At 47.1% G+C, this 21,048-nt stretch overlaps 1 protein-coding gene across 3 annotated transcripts in view; it reads right to left on the bottom strand.

Moving 5' to 3' along the window:
* The window catches only part of LOC121274599 (cathepsin L-like), a 75,614-nt gene that overhangs the window by 11,513 nt on the left and 43,053 nt on the right, over positions 1 to 21,048 (bottom strand). For all 3 annotated transcript variants that reach the window (XM_041181937.1, XM_041181934.1, XM_041181935.1), the window contains one exon: positions 3,800 to 3,890. In XM_041181937.1, the coding sequence (XP_041037871.1) occupies positions 3,800 to 3,890 (91 nt within the window). The remainder of the gene's footprint in view (positions 1 to 3,799; positions 3,891 to 21,048) is intronic.

Raw genomic sequence — 21,048 nt, 5'->3', positions numbered from 1 at the left:
CTTGTCAAAGGCCTTCTGGAAGTCCAATTCGATAACATCCATTGGCTCTCCTTTGTCTAACCTACTCGTTACCTCCTCAAAGAATTCTAACAGATTTGTCAGGCATGACCTCCATCACTCAGGGCTTCCCCTTCACTCCAGATCGGGGGGGGACGAGGGCACGGGGCTGGAACGTTAGCTCCTCTCCTCCGTTTTCATTGGGTGGAGGTTTCCACCGCCTCCTGCTGCTTTGTTGCTCTTCATTTGCCTGATGGCTTGCGTCACCTCCATGGGCATTGGCGGCATTCTGAGTTGTGGGACAGAGTTGAAAATGTTCGAGTCAACAATTGATTCTTGATTGAAGAGGCCTTCAAAATGCTCCTTGCAATGTGGCGTTGACAGCTTCCCTTTCCCTCATCAGGTCACACACCTACCCCAACCCCCTCCCCTGCCAACCACCGCTGCCCGTCCTTAGGCCCCAGAGGAGCTGGTCCTTGAGTACTTGGATCAGAATTGGTCCTTGTCACAGCGGATAAGCCGGGGGGGTGTCGCTCGTGTCGGCGAGACAACTAATTCCCTTCAGCCCTGTCCGTCCGCCAGCCACACAGTCTTCATCTGGCGGGTGTACCCTTGCGCTTCAGCTTGTCGGTAAGCTGGTTCCTCCCACTTTGAGTTCGAGTTGTCCCACCAAGTACTGAAAGCCTTGCGCTTGTCAACAATCAGTCCATTGCTACCACGATCATTTTCATCAAACCAATCCTGAGGGTCCAAGTGTTTCTTTGCAGGCATTGGTGATATTGGCCTTAAGGGCATCCCAAGCTCTGTGGATAAGACCATAAGGCGTAGGAGCAGAAGTGGGCCAATCAGCCCATCGAGTCTGCTCCGCCATTCAGTGAGATCATGGCTGATCTGATAATCCTCAACTCCACTTTCCTGCCTTTTCCCCATAACCCTTGATTCCCTTACTGATTAAAAATCTGTCTATCTCAGCCTTGAATATACTTAACAACCCAACCTCTACAGCCCTCTGCGGTAAAGAATTCCACAGATTCACTACCTTCTGAGAGAAGAAATTCCTCCTCTTCTCTGTCTTAAATAGGTGCCCCCTTACTCTGAGATTATGCCCTCTGGTCCCAGACTCTCCCACAAGGGGAAACAACCTCTCAGCATTTACCCTGTCAAACCCCCTAAGAATCTTATATGTTTCTATAAGGTCACCTCTCATTCTTCTAAACTCCAATGAGTACAGGCCCAACCTACTCAACCTCTCCTCATAGATGTAACTCTTTCGAGTACAAACCCATTTCCATCTGTTTCAGATGAAGTTACATTGTTTCATAGTTTGCCATTGTGAGATTTGAACTCTTAATCTTGGGGTTACAAACCCAGTACCATAACCACTTGGCTATTTAGGCCAAGCTTCAACCTCTCCTCATAAGAAAATCCCTCCATACCCGGGATCAACCTAATGAACCTCCTTGTCAATATCTTATTAATTACATTGTTAAGGTTTAACGCCAATTACTTTGTTAACCAGGTGAGGCCAGTAGATTTAGAGTTTCTACAATCATGACATTATTGTATCCCCTTAACAAGACTGAACATTTTGAATCATTATGTTAAAGAATTGTGGATGACATCAGGGGGTAGGAGGGTTTTCATTTAGAAGATTATCAGGGGGTAGGAGTTTGAAGGAAAAAAGGCAAATTGTATTTGTACACCTGTAAATGGGGATAACTGGGACACTGGTTGGGGTGGGGTTGGAATGGTGTTGACTGTGAACTAAGTCAATAAGTCCCTTCCAGCAAAGAAAGCAGCTGTGCCTTAATTTATCCTCACCTACCAGCGTGGATCCATTTAATGATGATCGCAGAAGACATTTAGCCTATAGCTGAAAATTGGAAACTAAGATACCTTTTCAGCCAGAAGATTGCTACTGGAGTTACTTTTGAGAAGAACGGAAGAACCAAATGTAAAACGTCAGGGTATGATTTCCACCATTGTGCAGTGAAGCCAAACCCAATGACCAATGCAAGAACGAAGTGGACATGTGGACATGGATCACAGACTTACCAAAGGAAAAGTGAGGTACGGACTTGGTGCTTTCACCTCCCACCAGAAGCAGGAGTAGGCGCCAAGCTTGTGGTTCATCATTCGGGCACTGAGGAAGGTTGGGATAAACTCCTAACGTCGATGGGCAAAATTGATGGGAAAGGTGATGTGCCGGATGCATACGAGGCGTGGTCAGGCCTTGATAAATTTGGAAGAGTGGAGAGTTATTCCACAGAAGAATATGTCACGGAATTCAACAGGTGAAATGCAAAATGGCAGAAATTCTGTGTGGGGGTCCGTAATTGAGAGCTTGCCTTCCAATTGTTGGATTGTACTGAAGTATTAGACATGGGCAGGCTCCTGGTCTTGACTGGAGTTGGATTCTCAGGAAGGCACACTCTGTCGGAATAGATTCTTAAAGCTGGGGGGGGTTGGAGTAGTGTTGACAATGAGCTAAGTCAATAAACTCTCTCCAGCAACGAAAGCAGCTGTGTCTGCGTTTAACTCCACCGACTGGGTGTGGATCCAGTTAACAGTGGGCACTTTTCCCCAAGGCATTGGCAGGAATTGTTCTCTTCCGATCGGATCCTTCAGAGCTTTGGTGCTGATCTTTTGAGGGCCTTTATTTTGCAGCGCCCATTCTTTAGGGGGCAGTTTGATGGACATATCTGAATGAGCAAGTCGGTGATCAGTCCGGTTATCAGCCCCTGTCATTGGTGCTGCAGACATCTTCGCTACTCAGAGCGCGATTGGTGATGTCGTTGATCAGGCGCCAATGCTTGGACCGTGGGTGTTGCTATGACGTTTTGTACTGTTCTCGTGGTGGAGCGGGGTTTGGTTGGGTGGGGGCGTCGACAGGAGGTGGTGGCTGGCGATGGTAACCCCATGTTCTGTGCAATTGGTGAGGAGAGGAATGGGGGGCTTGGAATTGACATTCCAATTCCTCCCCGGCCAATAGTTCCATTCCGGAGATTGGAAGGTCTGCCGACCTCTGGCGCTCAAGGCCTCTGAGAGGAGTTAAGCCAGCACCCCTCAGGGAGCCTGGTCACGCTTGGCATAGGAACCTCCCTTGGCTCCACCGCCTGGCACTGACCACGGTGGCGAACTGGCATCTTGCCAGTTTGAGATGAGGCATCATGAGGTGCTCATTTCTTCCAAGAGGGGAGCTCATGAAGCCAGTCAATGGCAAGTCCAATTCCGTGAACTCGGTGTTCCCCTCATTCCTTTCTATGGAAGAATTGATAGCTACCTCGGAGTTAGAGTTGGTCAGTGAAGTCACCTTTAACACAAACTCTACTTGAGATGCGTAGACGTAGACAATTTTTTCAGCTGTTCATTCTCGTGTTAAATAAAATAGCTTCTAATAGCACATCCCAAATAATTCATCATCTCAGCTATATTAATTTTCGCAACCATAGGCCTGATCCTCATACCAAACCCATTATCTCACACCACGGTGTAGCTAGACCGCCCGAACGGGTTTATTTAAGTGCAGTGAGGGGTTTTCCTTTAAGATCATCACTTGAAAACTTGTAAAGGGTTCGCCATTTATCCCTGGACCAACGATATGGCTCTCAATCCTCTCGCCCTCTCGCTTCAGACTTTTCTCACAATAATACGATCCAACTGGGAAAGGCCAGGAGCCATCCGTTTGTAAAAGAGCGGCGGGGTTGTAGATCCTCCCCACCACCCCTCCCCACGACCCCACGCCCCCCCCGCTGCCCCCACCCACCGGCGCTGGTTAAGGAGGTTACTCGTCATAACTTACTTACGCCGTAGCCCACAACCAGCATCACGTGATTCAATCTGAAATTGTCACATGCAAAAGCTCCAGGCCGGATTATCCCTCCTCGGTAACCCTGAAAGAAAGCAATCGGATGAGCTTCTGCTGGGTTCACCAAGATTACTGATTTTTTTCTAAATCCTTTCAGGGGATGCGGGCAATGCCAGTAACATCCCGCGTCTGAGGCCCATCCCCCAATTACCCCTGGGACACATTGGCGAGCTGCCTTCTTCAACCACTGAAGCCTACCTGGGTTCAACTTTCCTGTAGCAGTTTTGGCACAACTGAGTGACTCGTTCGGCCATTTCAGAGGGGCTGTTAAGAGTCAACCACATCGCTGTGGGGTCTGGAGTCACATGTAGGCCCAGATCGAGTAAGGACGGCAGATTTCCCTCCCCTAAAGGAACATTAATGAACCAGATGGGTTTTTACACCAATCGATGATGGTTCCCATGGTCACCATCATTGAGACTAGCGTTATAATTCCAGATTTATTATTTGAATTTAAATTCGACCAGCTGCCCTGGTGAGTTTCAATCCCATGTCCCTCAGAGCATTAGCCTGAGATCTGGATTACTAGGCCCGTGACATTCACCAACATCACCTTGTCATGTATTCATCCCCCTTGTGTGGGGGTGTGATAGGATATTGTCATTTCTCCTTCATCTCCGTCCTAATTCCAGGGACCGGAAAGGCTGGAACCACCGCTTTTTAACCGCTGTTTGAACACCATCCCCTGCCAGATCCCTCCACCTGCGCCCCCCGACGCCCCCACCCCCACCCTCTCCCAGCCCCCACCATGCGATTCAACTGCATTTGGTTCACTTGCATGGTACTCATCACACGGAGGTTGCCAATGTGCCATCCTGAATGCCCACCCGGGTCTCACCACGGTGAGGTCCAAATCCCTGTGGAGGGCATTTTATAGGGTCAACTGGCACCTAGCCGACATGCCAACGCCCAACCCCCTTCCCCCCACCTCCCTTCAACTATTCCGCGTGTTGCCGCCATGCCCCTTCATCTCGCCGATGACAACCTGCGGCCCTCGGTTCTGGACCACCACGCTTCAGGGCGGATAAACGCAAAATACTGCAGGCGCCGGAAACCTGAAGTCGAAAACGAAAAGCGGCGGGAAAATTTGGCAGATCAGCCAGCATCAGTGGAGAGAGAGAGAGAGGGAGAGAGAGAGGGAGAGAGAGAGGGAGAGAGAGAGGGAGAGAGAGAGAGGGAGAGAGAGAGGGAGAAAGGGACAGAGTTAACGTTTCACCAGAACTGAAGAAAGCTAGGAATGGAAGAGTTTTTAAGCCAGTTGGAAAGGGCGGGTTGGAAGGGGATGAGGGGTGGTTGCGGGGGGGAGCGGTAAGAACAAAGGAGATGGTCTGTGAAAGGGTGGCAGTTGGACAAGGTTAAATAACAAAAGAGTCCATGGCACGACAGCCAGAGAGAGAGGTAGTGGGCATAGTAAAGAAACAAAGGCTGTGTCCAAGTGAGGCATGAATGGCTGCATGAAAACCATCTGGATGCGAGAGGAAGGGGCAAAAAAAGAAACCAGACAAAGACCAACCCAGCAAAACAAAATATAAAAGAAAGAAAAACACAGAACAAGATGGAGGCTGAGGTGCTGAGCTAAACTTGTTGAACTCAGTGTTGAGACCAGAAGGCTGTAGGCTGCCAGGTGAAAGATAAGGGGCTGTTCCTCAGGCTTTTGTTGAGCTTCACTGTAGCAGACCAAGGACAGAGAGATCAGAGTGGGAGAAGGTGGGGAATTAAACTGACCAAGGACAGAGAGATCAGAGTGGGAGAAGGTGGGGAATTAAACTGACCAAGGACAGAGAGATCAGAGTGGGAGAAGGTGGGGAATTAAACTGACCAAGGACAGAGAGATCAGAGTGGGAGAAGGTGGGGAATTAAACTGACCAAGGACAGAGAGATCAGAGTGGGAGAAGGTGGGGAATTAAACTGACCAAGGACAGAGAGATCAGAGTGGGAGAAGGTGGGGAATTAAACTGACCAAGGACAGAGAGATCAGAGTGGGAGAAAGTGGGGAATTAAGCTGACCAAGGACAGAGAGATCAGAGTGGGAGAAGGTGGGGAATTAAACTGACCAAGGACAGAGAGATCAGAGTGGGTGGAAGGTGGGGAATTAAACTGACCAAGGACAGAGAGATCAGAATGGGTGCAAGGTGGGGAATTAAACTGACCAAGGACAGAGAGATCAGAGTGGGTGCAAGGTGGGGAATTAAACTGACCAAGGACAGAGAGATCAGAGTGGGTGCAAGGTGGGGAATTAAACTGACCAAGGACAGAGAGATCAGAGTGGGAGAAGGTGGGGAATTAAACTGACCAAGGACAGAGAGATCAGAGTGGGAGAAGGTGGGGAATTAAACTGATCAAGGACAGAGAGATCAGAGTGGGAGAAGGTGGGGAATTAAGCTGACCAAGGACAGAGAGATCAGAGTGGGAGAAGGTGGGGAATTAAACTGACCAAGGACAGAGAGATCAGAGTGGGAGAAGGTGGGGAATTAAAATGACCAAGGACAGAGAGATCAGAGTGGGAGAAGGTGGGGAATTAAACTGACCAAGGACAGAGAGATCAGAGTGGGAGAAGGTGGGGAATTAAACTGACCAAGGACAGAGAGATCAGAGTGGGAGAAGGTGGGGAATTAAACTGACCAAGGACAGAGAGATCAGAGTGGGTGCAAGGTGGGGAATTAAACTGATCAAGGACAGAGAGATCAGAATGGGTGCAAGGTGGGGAATTAAACTGACCAAGGACAGAGAGATCAGAGTGGGTGCAAGGTGGGGAATTAAACTGACCAAGGACAGAGAGATCAGAGTGGGTGCAAGGTGGGAAATTAAACTGACCAAGGACAGAGAGATCAGAGTGGGAGAAGGTGGGGAATTAAACTGACCAAGGACAGAGAGATCAGAGTGGGTGCAAGGTGGGGAATTAAACTGACCAAGGACAGAGAGATCAGAGTGGGAGAAGGTGGGGAATTAAACTGACCAAGGACAGAGAGATCAGAGTGGGAGAAGGTAGGGAATTAAACTGATCAAGGACAGAGAGATCAGAGTGGGAGAAGGTGGGGAATTAAACTGACCAAGGACAGAGAGATCAGAGTGGGAGAAGGTGGGGAATTAAACTGACCAAGGACAGAGAGATCAGAGTGGGAGAAGGTGGGGAATTAAACTGACCAAGGACAGAGAGATCAGAGTGGGTGCAAGGTGGGGAATTAAACTGATCAAGGACAGAGAGATCAGAATGGGTGCAAGGTGGGGAATTAAACTGACCAAGGACAGAGAGATCAGAGTGGGTGCAAGGTGGGGAATTAAACTGACCAAGGACAGAGAGATCAGAGTGGGTGCAAGGTGGGAAATTAAACTGACCAAGGACAGAGAGATCAGAGTGGGAGAAGGTGGGGAATTAAACTGACCAAGGACAGAGAGATCAGAGTGGGTGCAAGGTGGGGAATTAAACTGACCAAGGACAGAGAGATCAGAGTGGGAGAAGGTGGGGAATTAAACTGACCAAGGACAGAGAGATCAGAGTGGGAGAAGGTAGGGAATTAAACTGATCAAGGACAGAGAGATCAGAGTGGGAGAAGGTGGGGAATTAAGCTGACCAAGGACAGAGAGATCAGAGTGGGAGAAGGTGGGGAATTAAACTGACCAAGGACAGAGAGATCAGAGTGGGAGAAGGTGGGGAATTAAACTGACCAAGGACAGAGAGATCAGAGTGGGAGAAGGTGGGGAATTAAACTGACCAAGGACAGAGAGATCAGAGTGGGAGAAGGTGGGGAATTAAACTGACCAAGGACAGAGAGATCAGAGTGGGAGAAGGTGGGGAATTAAACTGACCAAGGACAGAGAGATCAGAGTGGGAGAAGGTGGGGAATTAAACTGACCAAGGACAGAGAGATCAGAGTGGGAGAAGGTGGGGAATTAAACTGACCAAGGACAGAGAGATCAGAGTGGGAGAAGGTGGGGAATTAAACTGACCAAGGACAGAGAGATCAGAGTGGGAGAAGGTGGGGAATTAAACTGACCAAGGACAGAGAGATCAGAGTGGGAGAAGGTGGGGAATTAAACTGACCAAGGACAGAGAGATCAGAGTGGGAGAAGGTGGGGAATTAAACTGACCAAGGACAGAGAGATCAGAGTGGGAGAAGGTGGGGAATTAAACTGACCAAGGACAGAGAGATCAGAGTGGGAGAAGGTGGGGAATTAAACTGACCAAGGACAGAGAGATCAGAGTGGGAGAAGGTGGGGAATTAAACTGACCAAGGACAGAGAGATCAGAGTGGGAGAAGGTGGGGAATTAAACTGACCAAGGACAGAGAGATCAGAGTGGGAGAAGGTGGGGAATTAAACAGACCAAGGACAGAGAGATCAGAGTGGGAGAAGGTGGGGAATTAAACTGACCAAGGACAGAGAGATCAGAGTGGGAGCAAGGTGGGGAATTAAACTGACCAAGGACAGAGAGATCAGATTTGGAGCAAGATGGAGAGTTAAACTGACCAAGGACAGAGAGGTCAGAGTGGGGGAAAGGTATCGAATTAAAAAGACCAAGGACAGAGAGATCAGAGTGGGAGAAGGTGGGGAATTAAACTGACCAAGGACAGAGAGATCAGAGTGGGTGAAGGTGGGGAATTAAACTGACCAAGGACAGAGAGATCAGAGTGGGTGCAAGGTGGGGAATTAAACTGACCAAGGACAGAGAGATCAGAGTGGGTGCAAGGTGGGGAATTAAACTGACCAAGGACAGAGAGATCAGAGTGGGAGAAGGTGGGGAATTAAACTGACCAAGGACAGAGAGATCAGAGTGGGAGAAGGTGGGGAATTAAACTGACCAAGGACAGAGAGATCAGAGTGGGAGAAGGTGGGGAATTAAACTGACCAAGGACAGAGAGATCAGAGTGGGAGAAGGTGGGGAATTAAACTGACCAAGGACAGAGAGATCAGAGTGGGAGAAGGTGGGGAATTAAACTGACCAAGGACAGAGAGATCAGAGTGGGAGAAGGTGGGGAATTAAACTGACCAAGGACAGAGAGATCAGAGTGGGAGAAGGTGGGGAATTAAACTGACCAAGGACAGAGAGATCAGAGTGGGAGAAGGTGGGGAATTAAACTGACCAAGGACAGAGAGATCAGAGTGGGAGAAGGTGGGGAATTAAACTGACCAAGGACAGAGAGATCAGAGTGGGAGAAGGTGGGGAATTAAACTGACCAAGGACAGAGAGATCAGAGTGGGAGAAGGTGGGGAATTAAACTGACCAAGGACAGAGAGATCAGAGTGGGAGAAGGTGGGGAATTAAACTGACCAAGGACAGAGAGATCAGAGTGGGAGAAGGTGGGGAATTAAACTGACCAAGGACAGAGAGATCAGAGTGGGAGAAGGTGGGGAATTAAACTGACCAAGGACAGAGAGATCAGAGTGGGTGCAAGGTGGGGAATTAAACTGACCAAGGACAGAGAGATCAGAGTGGGAGAAGGTGGGGAATTAAACTGACCAAGGACAGAGAGATCAGAGTGGGAGAAGGTGGGGAATTAAACTGACCAAGGACAGAGAGATCAGAGTGGGAGAAGGTGGGGAATTAAACTGATCAAGGACAGAGAGATCAGAGTGGAGAAGGTGGGGAATTAAAGCTGACCAAGGACAGAGAGATCAGAGTGGGAGAAGGTGGGGAATTAAACTGACCAAGGACAGAGAGATCAGAGTGGGAGAAGGTGGGGAATTAAACTGACCAAGGACAGAGAGATCAGAGTGGGAGAAGGTGGGGAATTAAACTGACCAAGGACAGAGAGATCAGAGTGGGAGAAGGTGGGGAATTAAACTGACCAAGGACAGAGAGATCAGAGTGGGAGAAGGTGGGGAATTAAACTGACCAAGGACAGAGAGATCAGAGTGGGTGCAAGGTGGGGAAATACTGATCAAGGACAGAGAGATCAGAAATGGGTGCAAGGTGGGGAATTAAACTGACCAAGGACAGAGAGATCAGAGTGGGTGCAAGGTGGGGAATTAAACTGACCAAGGACAGAGAGATCAGAGTGGGTGCAAGGTGGGAAATTAAACTGACCAAGGACAGAGAGATCAGAGTGGGAGAAGGTGGGGAATTAAACTGACCAAGGACAGAGAGATCAGAGTGGGTGCAAGGTGGGGAATTAAACTGACCAAGGACAGAGAGATCAGAGTGGGAGAAGGTAGGGAATTAAACTGATCAAGGACAGAGAGATCAGAGTGGGAGAAGGTGGGGAATTAAGCTGACCAAGGACAGAGAGATCAGAGTGGGAGAAGGTGGGGAATTAAACTGACCAAGGACAGAGAGATCAGAGTGGGAGAAGGTGGGGAATTAAACTGACCAAGGACAGAGAGATCAGAGTGGGAGAAGGTGGGGAATTAAACTGACCAAGGACAGAGAGATCAGAGTGGGAGAAGGTGGGGAATTAAACTGACCAAGGACAGAGAGATCAGAGTGGGAGAAGGTGGGGAATTAAACTGACCAAGGACAGAGAGATCAGAGTGGGAGAAGGTGGGGAATTAAACTGACCAAGGACAGAGAGATCAGAGTGGGAGAAGGTGGGGAATTAAACTGACCAAGGACAGAGAGATCAGAGTGGGAGAAGGTGGGGAATTAAACTGACCAAGGACAGAGAGATCAGAGTGGGAGAAGGTGGGGAATTAAACTGACCAAGGACAGAGAGATCAGAGTGGGAGAAGGTGGGGAATTAAACTGACCAAGGACAGAGAGATCAGAGTGGGAGAAGGTGGGGAATTAAACTGACCAAGGACAGAGAGATCAGAGTGGGAGAAGGTGGGGAATTAAACTGACCAAGGACAGAGAGATCAGAGTGGGAGAAGGTGGGGAATTAAACTGACCAAGGACAGAGAGATCAGAGTGGGAGAAGGTGGGGAATTAAACTGACCAAGGACAGAGAGATCAGAGTGGGAGAAGGTGGGGAATTAAACTGACCAATGACAGAGAGATCAGAGTGGGAGAAGGTGGGGAATTAAACTGACCAAGGACAGAGAGATCAGAGTGGGAGAAGGTGGGGAATTAAGCTGACCAAGGACAGAGAGATCAGAGTGGGAGAAGGTGGGGAATTAAACTGACCAAGGACAGAGAGATCAGAGTGGGAGAAGGTGGGGAATTAAACTGACCAAGGACAGAGAGATCAGATTTGGAGCAAGATGGAGAGTTAAACTGACCAAGGACAGAGAGGTCAGAGTGGGGGAAAGGTATCGAATTAAAAAGACCAAGGGCAGAGAGATCAGAGTGGGAGCAAGGTAGAGAATTAAGCTGACCAAGGGCAGAGAGGTCAGAGTGGGAGAAGGTGGGCTATTGAATTCACAAACAACCCAAAGATCAGGGTCATTCTTGAGAAATAAATGGAGGTGTCTCGCAAAGCCATCATCCAGTCTGTGTTTGATCTCCCCAGTGTAGAGGAACAAATGCGGTGGACTATATTGAAAGAAATGCAAGTAAATTGCTCCTTCAGTTAAAGGCAGTTTTTGGTTCCTTGGTTGGTAAGGAGGGGGGTAGTGAAAGGGCATCTCTTGTGCTTGGACAGAAAGGTGGCATAGGGATGGGAGGGGGTGCAAGTGGTGACTGAGGAGTGCACTAAGGTGTTGCTTAGCGAATGGTCTCTATGGAATGCTGAAAGGGCAGGGAGGGGATGATAGATCAAGGCATCACACTGGAGGTGGCAGAAATGGCAGGGGATGGTCTATTGAACACAGAAGGGGGTGGAAGATGAGGATAAGAGGAGCCCTATCATGGTTCTGGGAGGGGGAGGAAGAGATGAGTGCAGAATAGTGGAAAATAGACTGAGCACAGTGGTAAATACTTAGGAAGGATATATTCATTTTGGAGGGAGTGCAGCATGGATTTACCAGAACAATACCTGGACTCCAAGGGTTAAATTACGAGGAGAGATTACACAAACTGGGGCTGTATTCCCTGGAATTTGGAAATTTAAGGGGGAGATTTGTTTTTGAGATGTGAAGAGGAACAGATAGGGTGGATAGAGAGAAACTATTGCTGCTGGTTGGGGGAGCCTAGGACTAGGGGACAGAGTCTAAAAATGAGAGGCAGACCCGTTCAGGAGTGAGATTAGGAAACACTTCCACACACAAAGGGTGGGAGAAGGTTGGAAACTCTCCCCCGCAAACAGCAATTGATGCTGGATCAATTAATTTTAAACCTGAGGTTGATAGATTTTGCTAACCAAAGGGCTATGGGTCAGGACTTGTCTGAAGACCAAATTCATTCTTTTATGGGATGTGGACATCGCTGGCTAGGCCCGCATTTATTGCCCATCCCTAATTTCCTTGAGTAGGGGGTAGTGAGCAGCCTCATAAGACAAGCCGCCCATTCCTGGCGTTAGTTTTGTAAACCTTCTCTGAACTGTTTACAATGCATTTACATCTTTCCTTAAATAAGCAGACCAATATTGTGCACAATACTCCAGATATGGTCTCACCAGTGCCCTGCACAACTGAAGCATAACCTCCCTACTGTTGTATTCCATTCCCTTTGCAATAAATGATAACATTTTATGAGCTTTCCAAATGACTTGCTGTATCCTGTCTGACCACAATGTCATCTGCACTATTTCCCATGGCATAGAGGAGGGTACTGACCAGTTCCTTGCTAGCCTTCTTTGCTGGGTTCCAACACTATTCTGTACCTGGAAAACCTATGATGTTAGGTCTGCTACCTCTCTGCTTGACCCGGGCCTTCCACCTGGTCGAAGTGCTTTGGGAAAGGTAGGATTTTCTCCATCCCTTTCCTTCACTCTCGCCTCTCTTTGAGTTCAGTTTTTGCCATGGTGTCCTTGCCCGCATTTGTTTATTTTGCAGCTACTTCCAGTCACTGGGGTCATTACTTGTTGCTTTTTCTGTCGTGTTTTCCACTGTCACCATCTGATATCATCATTGTGGGTCTCAGGTGGGATTGTTCACAGTCTAGATCTGCAGACACTGCTGGAGGCAAGGCTGTTGGTAACTTTACCTTTTATTGAACATTCTATATCAATGTACAGAACAAGCTTAGCACGAGGCTCTACATAGAACTATTTCTCATGCTCCTTTGTCATGTGATCTTGCATCACTGATAATGTAGACTATCTATTTACATATTTAATAGTAACACTTTATAAGAGTGTCCTAGGCCTGACCTTCTTTTGCTTCCTTCCATCATAAGGTCAGAAGTGGGGATGTTCGCTGATGATTGCACAATGTTCAGCACCATTTACAACTCCTCAGATACTGAAGCAGTCCATGTCCAAATGCAGCAAGACCTGGACAATATCCAGGCTTGGGCTGACAAGTGGCAAGTAACATTTATGCTACACAAGTGCTAGGCAATCTCCAACAAGCGAGGATCTAACCATCGCCCCTTGACATTCAATGGCATTACCATCACTGTATCCCCCACTATCAACGTCCTGGGGGTTACCATTGACCAGAAACTGAACTGGACCAGCCATATAAATGCTGTGGCTACAAGAGCAGGTCAGAAGCTGGGTATCCTGTGGAGAGTAACTCACCTCCTGACTCCCCAAAGCCTGTCCTCCATCTACAAGGCACAAGTCAGGAGTGTGATGGGATACTCCCCACTTGCCTGGATGAGTGCAGCTCCCATAACACTCAAGAAGCTCAACACCATCCAGGACAAAGCAGCCCCGCTTGATTGGCACCCCATCCACAAACATTCACTCCCTCCACCACCGATGCACAGCAGCAGCAGTGTGTGTACCATCTACAAGATGCACTGTAGGAACTCACCAAGGCTCCTTCAACAGCACCTTTCAAACCCACAATCCCTGCCATCTAGAAGGACAAGGGCAGCAGACACATGGGAACACCACCACCTACAAGTTCCTCTCCAAACCACTCACCATCCTGACTTGGAAATATATTGGCCGTTCCTTCACTGTGGCTGGGTCAAAATCCTGGAACTCCCTCCCTAATAGCACTGTGGGTGTACCTACACCACAGGGACTGCAGCGGCTCAAGTAGACGGCTCACCCCCACCTTCTCAAGGGGCAATTAGGGATGGGCAATAAATGCTGGCCCAGCCAGTGAAGCCCACGTCTGGTGAATGAATAAAAAAATCTCTTGGGGGAAAAATTACAGAATCTAATGGGGAAGGCACAGACATTATGGTCAACTGGCACAATATAAATTTCAAATTAGACACCGGAGCAGGAGTTTCAATTCTTTCAGACACAGAACAGTGGCTAGAGCAAGTCTTCCTCCAGCTACCGACCATACGGCTGTAGGGTCCAGGAGGCATTCCACTGAACGTCAAGGGATCGCTGACTGGTAAACTTCAGCACAAAGGAAGAGGAATCACAGGAACTTCCTATATGATCCACCGGCCGCAGTGTTGACTCTTAAGTTGAAAAACTGACCCAGATCCACAACTCATCTACAGTGAAATCCCACCGCTCGGGGGTCGCTACGGTCCTGCGAGACCTCGCAGACAGCGAAATCGCAAAACGACGCACGCACGTTACGATGGGCGTCAATCAGATCGGTTCCAGCCATCCTAAAATATTTCACGTACAAAAAGGATCGAAGGAAGTTAAAAAAAAGACTATGTTTTTAATCAATTTGAAGTGACATTTACTGGAGAAATTGTTCACTAAAAATAAGAACAGTGTAAACTTTTGTCACATGTCACAGTACTTTACCTGAGGGTGGAGGTGGACTGTGATCAGGGTCATGGGGAGTTCTTGTTGCTGGGGTTGTGGGGATGCCTTGTGTGTTTTTCAATTATTTGTCCATGGGATGTGGGTGTTGCTGGCTAGGCTGACATTGATTGCCTGTCCCTAATTGCCCTCTGAACTGAATGACTGGCTCCAGCCATTTCAGGGGGCAGTTAAGAGTCAACCCCCGCCCCCCCCAATTGCTGTGGGTCTGGAGCCACCTGGAGGCCAGACCGGGTAAGACCAGCAGATTCGCCTTCCCTAAAGGGGCATTAGTGAACCAGATGGGTTTTTTTTTATAACAACAATCAACACTGGGTTTATTTTTAATGGTCACCGTTAGATTTTTAATTCCAGATGTTTTTTTATTGAATTCAAGTTGAAACTTCAGCGTGTGCCGTGGAGGGACTTGAACCCAGGTACCCCAGAATATTAACTGGGTGTTTCTGGATTACCAGGCCAGTGACAAGGCCACTCTGCCACTGGCCCCCCATGGGGGTTGGGGGAACGGTTGGGGGGGTGGGGGTGGTGAGGTGGGGTGTCGGGGGGAAGAGGCTGGCTGCATGAAATACGAGATCGACATCTTCCCTCTGTTTAAACTTTATTTAGGTGTCCGTTAGGGTTTTTTTTTGGGGGGGGGGGGCATTTTCTACAGCTGGCTTCTGTTTTTTTTTATTTTCTAGACTGGGTTTTTATTCCCGGGAGTTTAGAATGATCTCATTCGAGCATACAAAATTATTACAGCGCTCGAAAGGGTAGATGTGGATAGACCCCCCTCTGGCTGGGGGGTGGGATCTACAACCAAGGGGCACAGCCTCAGAATAAGAGCCAGGCCATTTAGGACTGAGACGAGGAGGAATTTCTTCACTCAGAGGGTTGGTGAATCTTTGGACTTCTCTACCCCAGAGGGTTTAGTCATTGAGTATGTTCAAGAGTGGGATCGATAGATTTCTGCATATTCAAAACACCAAGGGATAGAGGGATGGTGCAGGGAAATAGGTGTTGAAGTAGAAGATCATCCATGGTCTCGTTGAATGACGGAATGAGCCCGAAGGGCTGAATGGCCTCCTCCTGCTCCCATCTCTTATGTACTTCCACATACGCTCATGCCATGTCTCGAAGCAGCAGGTAGAGAGAAAGGGAGGAGGAGGGTGAAGTCAAACAAGAAACTGTTATCAACGCCAACCAAGTGAATTGGTCTGGATTAGTGACCAGAACCCAAAGGCCAAATTTTGGGAAAAAAAAACAAACACTGGAGTAGTAGGAGCTGGTACATACAGGGTTAATGCGGGACTGGGTACAGTACCACCCACGCAGTGATGTAGGAAGGCACATGACCCAGAGGCAGGGTCAGTTCAGAGATGGACAGAGTTGGGTTATGTCAGGAAGATATAGTAATTTCCATAATGTTATATTAATTCATTGTAAAATAGAGTGATGGTGGAATATGTCTGTGTGTGTGTGTGTGTGTGTGTGTCTGTGTGTGTGTGTGTCTGTGTGTGTGTGTGAGTGTCTGTGTGTGTGAGTGTGAGTGTGAGTGTGAGAGTGTGTGAGTGTGTGTGAGTGTGAGTGTGTGTGTGTGTGAGTGTGTGTGTGTGTGTGTGTGTGTGTGAGTGTGTGTGTGTGTGAGTGTGAGTGTGTGTGTGAGTGTGCGTGTGAGTGTGTGTGTGAGTTTGTGTGTGTGTGTGAGTGTGAGTGTATGTGTGAGTGTGTGAGTGTGTGTATGTGTGTGTGAGTGTGAGTGTGTGTGTGTGTGAGTGTGTGTATGTGTGTGTGAGTGTGAGTGTGTGTGTGTGTGTGTGTGAGTGTGTGTATGTGTGTGTGAGTGTGAGTGTGTGTGTGAGTGTGTGTGTGTGTGTGTGTGTGTGAGTGTGAGTGTGTGTGTGTGTGTGTGAGTGTGTGAGTGTGAGTGTGTGTGAGTGTGTGAGTGTGTGTATGTGTGTGTGAGTGTGAGTGTGTGTGAGTGTGTGAGTGTGTGTATGTGTGTGTGAGTGTGAGTGTGTGTGTGTGTGTGTGAGTGTGTATGTGTGTGTGAGTGTGTGTGTGTGTGTGTGTGTGTGTCTTAATTGAATTAGAGGCAGCTGGTCTGGGCGCTTTGATGTAAGAAGAGGAGTTAGGTTTGAAATGTTAATTAGGTAAACATGGGGAAGTTTAGAAACATAGGCTTCAAGGTATCATTTTTAAATAAACCAGGCTAGATTGTTTTCAAAAGAGGGAGTGAAATGTGTCACCTAGCCAGGTGAAGTTTAGAAAGAGCTCATTTTTCCCAAAGATTACTGGTAAAACCTAGTGCTATGAGAGATTTTTATTATCAGAAAGATGAAGTTTAAAGACAGAGTGAAATAATGAGAGTTTGCATTCAAAAGGGGAAATATGTATAAAGGAGTGAAGGCTATGTGTAAGGGTAGGAATTTTAAGATCTTACAAGCGTGAAAAGCCTTCAGCATCTATGCCTCAACTGCTGTCTACAAAGGGCTGGAGTTACGAAGACTCACTTTGAATTCGACATGTTCAGGGTATCATGTTCCTTTGCCTGGGTCTTTTAAAGTCTATGTGTCTTAATGTTGCCTAAACAAAAGTATAACTAGGAGTCAGATCAAGTAGGGATTTAGAAGTTATCAGAGCAGAAATTTGTAGATCTATGAATGTATTTAAAATCATTTATCTTACTAATAAATGTTTCATCGAGTTTTGTAAAAAACCTATTAGACTTGGGATCTTATTACTACTGAACTTAAGAGACGCAACTCGAAGTTTATACAAATGGCAAATAAGTTATGACAGTTGTTTTAAGTTTCCCTCTGGGATTTGAACAACTCAGCATTTACCATCTGCTGTGTCATAACAGGCTAAGACCTAGACAGGAGTCAGCTCCATACCTGTGCCCTCTACTATATTTATGTACATAGTTATGAGTTGTTTATAAAGGCTTACAGTTAATATGCTTCAGACTACGAAGCCTATTTAATGGTGTCCGAAGCAGGATTCTACATGGTGGCAGCATCCAGATTTAAAAAAAACAGATAAAAAAATCCTTTATGCTTGCAAGAATGCAGGGAAACTAGGGAATAGGACACCTTCAATGGACTCAGAACTGAAGCAACCTCCCAACTGAAGCTACAGATGTGGAGAAAAACTCAGCTCCAGCAAGCAGAGCTCACATCAAAGCCTGCAAAAGGTGAGGTAAATGTTTTTTTTCCAGCCAGCCCTAGGGAAGCTCCTTCTCAAATCATCCCAGCCAAGAGAGCTGTCACTCACCCCGATCTCCGACTCTGAGTCTCAACCCGTAGCTCTCGAGTTCGGCAAAGAAAAGAGGAAAAGAAAATTAACTTTGTCTTTCTCGAGTGCCTTGCGGCTGTCCAATTTCCTAAACAGCAAGCCTGTCGTTCTTACCTCCGCGACCGACACGTAACTTGTAATGTCATACCGCTGCTTAAGTTAAGCAGGCAGCTGGCCGACACTTGCAGCCAATGAGGACCCTTCTTCCTCAGCTGAGAGCATGTCGCTGCCATTTTGGAAAGACCGTGAAAAACCGGCAAGTGTGGGAAGAGCTTAGCGGTTCTTATTGAACGGTGACGCCATCTTGGAAGCCTCTAATCTCTTAAAACTTTTTTAAAAATCTCCAAAACAGATCGGAAATTCCACACTTCCAAGCTCCACACTAGGATTCACCAATGGCCCGGGCCAGTGACAAAATTGGAATCGTTGGAGGAAATGGTTTTTAAGATATAATATTGCTCCAGGCCTAAATCAAAACAAATCAGGTGCAGAACAAGTCAGCACGCTTCTTTACTCAATTGGGCCAACTGCAGACGACATCTTGGCACAACTAGCGATCAATAAGGCATCTGCCAAATTTGATGGCGCTTTGAAATGCTTGTTTCAACCTGAGATCCAATAGAATATTGGAGCAAGCCAAATTTAATAAGAGTCCAACTACCCAGGAAACCTGCTGATTCCTTCACAGACCAAACTATCTCTACAGGATGGCAGAGGGGCGTGATTATGGCAGTTTAAAATCTGAGTGCATCCGAGATGGAATCGGCGTGGGTGTTGCAGACGATTCACTCTTTGGCCTCCTGCAAGCTAAAGATGATCTTACCTTAGACAAGGCTGTGCAGCAAGTTGGGCTGCCTGAGCTACGTGAGCAACACAGGGCCATCCTAAAGGGACAGAGCACTGCACAAGATCAGAAAACAATCCTCCCTCCACCATATCAGGTCACAGGAACGCAGGGGCCTTCCAAGCCGGGGAAAGCAGACCCTGACCTGCCCCGCTGAGCAACATTGCCACTAGCGCTGCAGTGCAAAAGGTCCTCACAGGGTGGGGGGATCAGGGTCCTGTGAGCACTGCCCGATGCATCCACTGCAACCGACAGGGGCACTTTGGTAAACCGTGCGAATCAAAACCCCAGCGCACCCAGAACCCAGGTCCTGACACACAGCCATGCTATTCATTCATTCATTCACTCGTTCATTCATTCACTCACTCGTTTGTTCACTCACTCGTTCATTCACTCACTTGTTCACTCACTCACTCGTTCACTCACTCACTTGTTCACTCACTCACTTGTTCACTCACTCATTCATTCACTCATTCACTCATTCATTCACTCACTCATTCACTCATTCATTCATTCACTCGTTCATTCATTCACTCGTTCATTCACCCATTCGTTCATTCACCCATTCGTTCACTCACTCATTCGTTCGCTCACTTATTTGTTCGTTCATTCATTCGTTCCTTCATTCACTCATTCATTCACACGTTCATTCACTCACTCACTCGTTCATTCACTCACTCGTTCATTCACTCACTCATTCATTCATTCACTCGTTCATTCACTCACTCATTCATTCACTCACTCGTTCACTCGTTCATTCACTCACTCGTTCATTCACTCACTCGTTCATTCATTCACTCGTTCATTCATTCATTCGTTCGTTCATTCATTCGTTCGTTCATTCATTCACTCGTTCGTTCATTCACTCGTTCATTCATTCACTCGTTCGTTCATTCATTCATTCATTCATTCACTCATTCATTCACTCACACGTTCATTCATTCATTCACTCGTTCATTCACTCACTCGTTCATTCACTCACTCGTTCATTCACTCACTCGTTCACTCATTCACTCACTCGTTCATTCATTCATTCACTCATTCGTTCACTCACTCGTTCACTCATTCATTCACTCGTTCATTCATTCACTCGTTCATTCACTCACTCGTTCATTCACTCACTCGTCCACTCGTTCATTCACTCGTTCATTCACTCACTCGTTCACTCGTTCATTCACTCACTCATTCATTCACTCACTCGTTCACTCGTTCACTTGTTCACTCGTTCATTCGCTCACTCGTTCATTCATTCACTCGTTCACTCACTCGTTCACTTGTTCATTAATTCACTCGTTCGTTCATTCACTCACTCGTTCGTTCACTCACTCGTTCATTCATTCATTCATTCACTCATTCATTCACTCACACGTTCATTCATTCATTCACTCGTTCGTTCATTCACTCGTACATTCATTCACTCGTTCGTTCATTCATTCACTCATTCATTCACTCACACGTTCATTCATTCATTCACTCGTTCATTCACTCACACGTTCATTCATTCACTCGTTCATTCACTCACTCGTTCATTCACTCACTCGTTCACTCACTCACTCGTTCACTCATTCACTCGTTCACTCATTCACTCACTCATTCATTCATTCATTCACTCACTCGTTCACTCACTCGTTCGCTCATTCATTCACTCGTTCATTCACTCACTCGTTCATTCACTCACTCGTTCACTCACTCACTCGTTCACTCATTCATTCACTTGTTCATTCACTCACTCGTTCACTCGTTCATTCACTCACTCATTCATTCACTCACTCGTTCACTCGTTCATTCACTCACTCATTCATTCACTCACTCATTCACTCGTTCACTTGTTCACTCGTTCATTCACTCACTCGTTCATTCATTCACTCGTTCACTCACTCGTTCACTCACTCGTTCACTTGTTCATTAATTCACTCGTTCGTTCATTCACTCACTCGTTCACTCGTTCATTCATTCACTCGTTCATTCACTCACTCGTTCATTCACTCACTCGTTCACTCATTCACTCGTTCACTCATTCACTCACTCGTTCACTCATTCACTCGTTCACTCATTCATTCACTCGTTCATTCACTCACTCATTCATTCACTCACTCGTTCACTCGTTCACTTGTTCACTCATTCATTCACTCACTCGTTCATTCATTCACTCGTTCACTCACTCGTTCACTCACTCGTTCACTTGTTCATTAATTCACTCGTTCGTTCATTCACTCACTCGTTCACTCGTTCATTCATTCACTCATTCATTCACTCACTCATTCATTCACTCATTCATTCACTCACTCGTTCATTCACTCACTTGTTCATTCACTCACTCGTTCACTCGTTCACTCATTCACTCATTCACTCACTCTTTCATTCACTCGTTCACTTGTTCATTAATTCACTCGTTCGTT

The sequence above is a fragment of the Carcharodon carcharias genome, assembly GCF_017639515.1.
Source record: "Carcharodon carcharias isolate sCarCar2 chromosome 37 unlocalized genomic scaffold, sCarCar2.pri SUPER_37_unloc_1, whole genome shotgun sequence".
In the NCBI taxonomy this organism is placed as follows: Eukaryota; Metazoa; Chordata; class Chondrichthyes; order Lamniformes; family Lamnidae; genus Carcharodon; species Carcharodon carcharias.
Note: the sequence above shows the minus strand (reverse complement) of the source record. Positions and strands in the feature narration are given on the sequence as shown.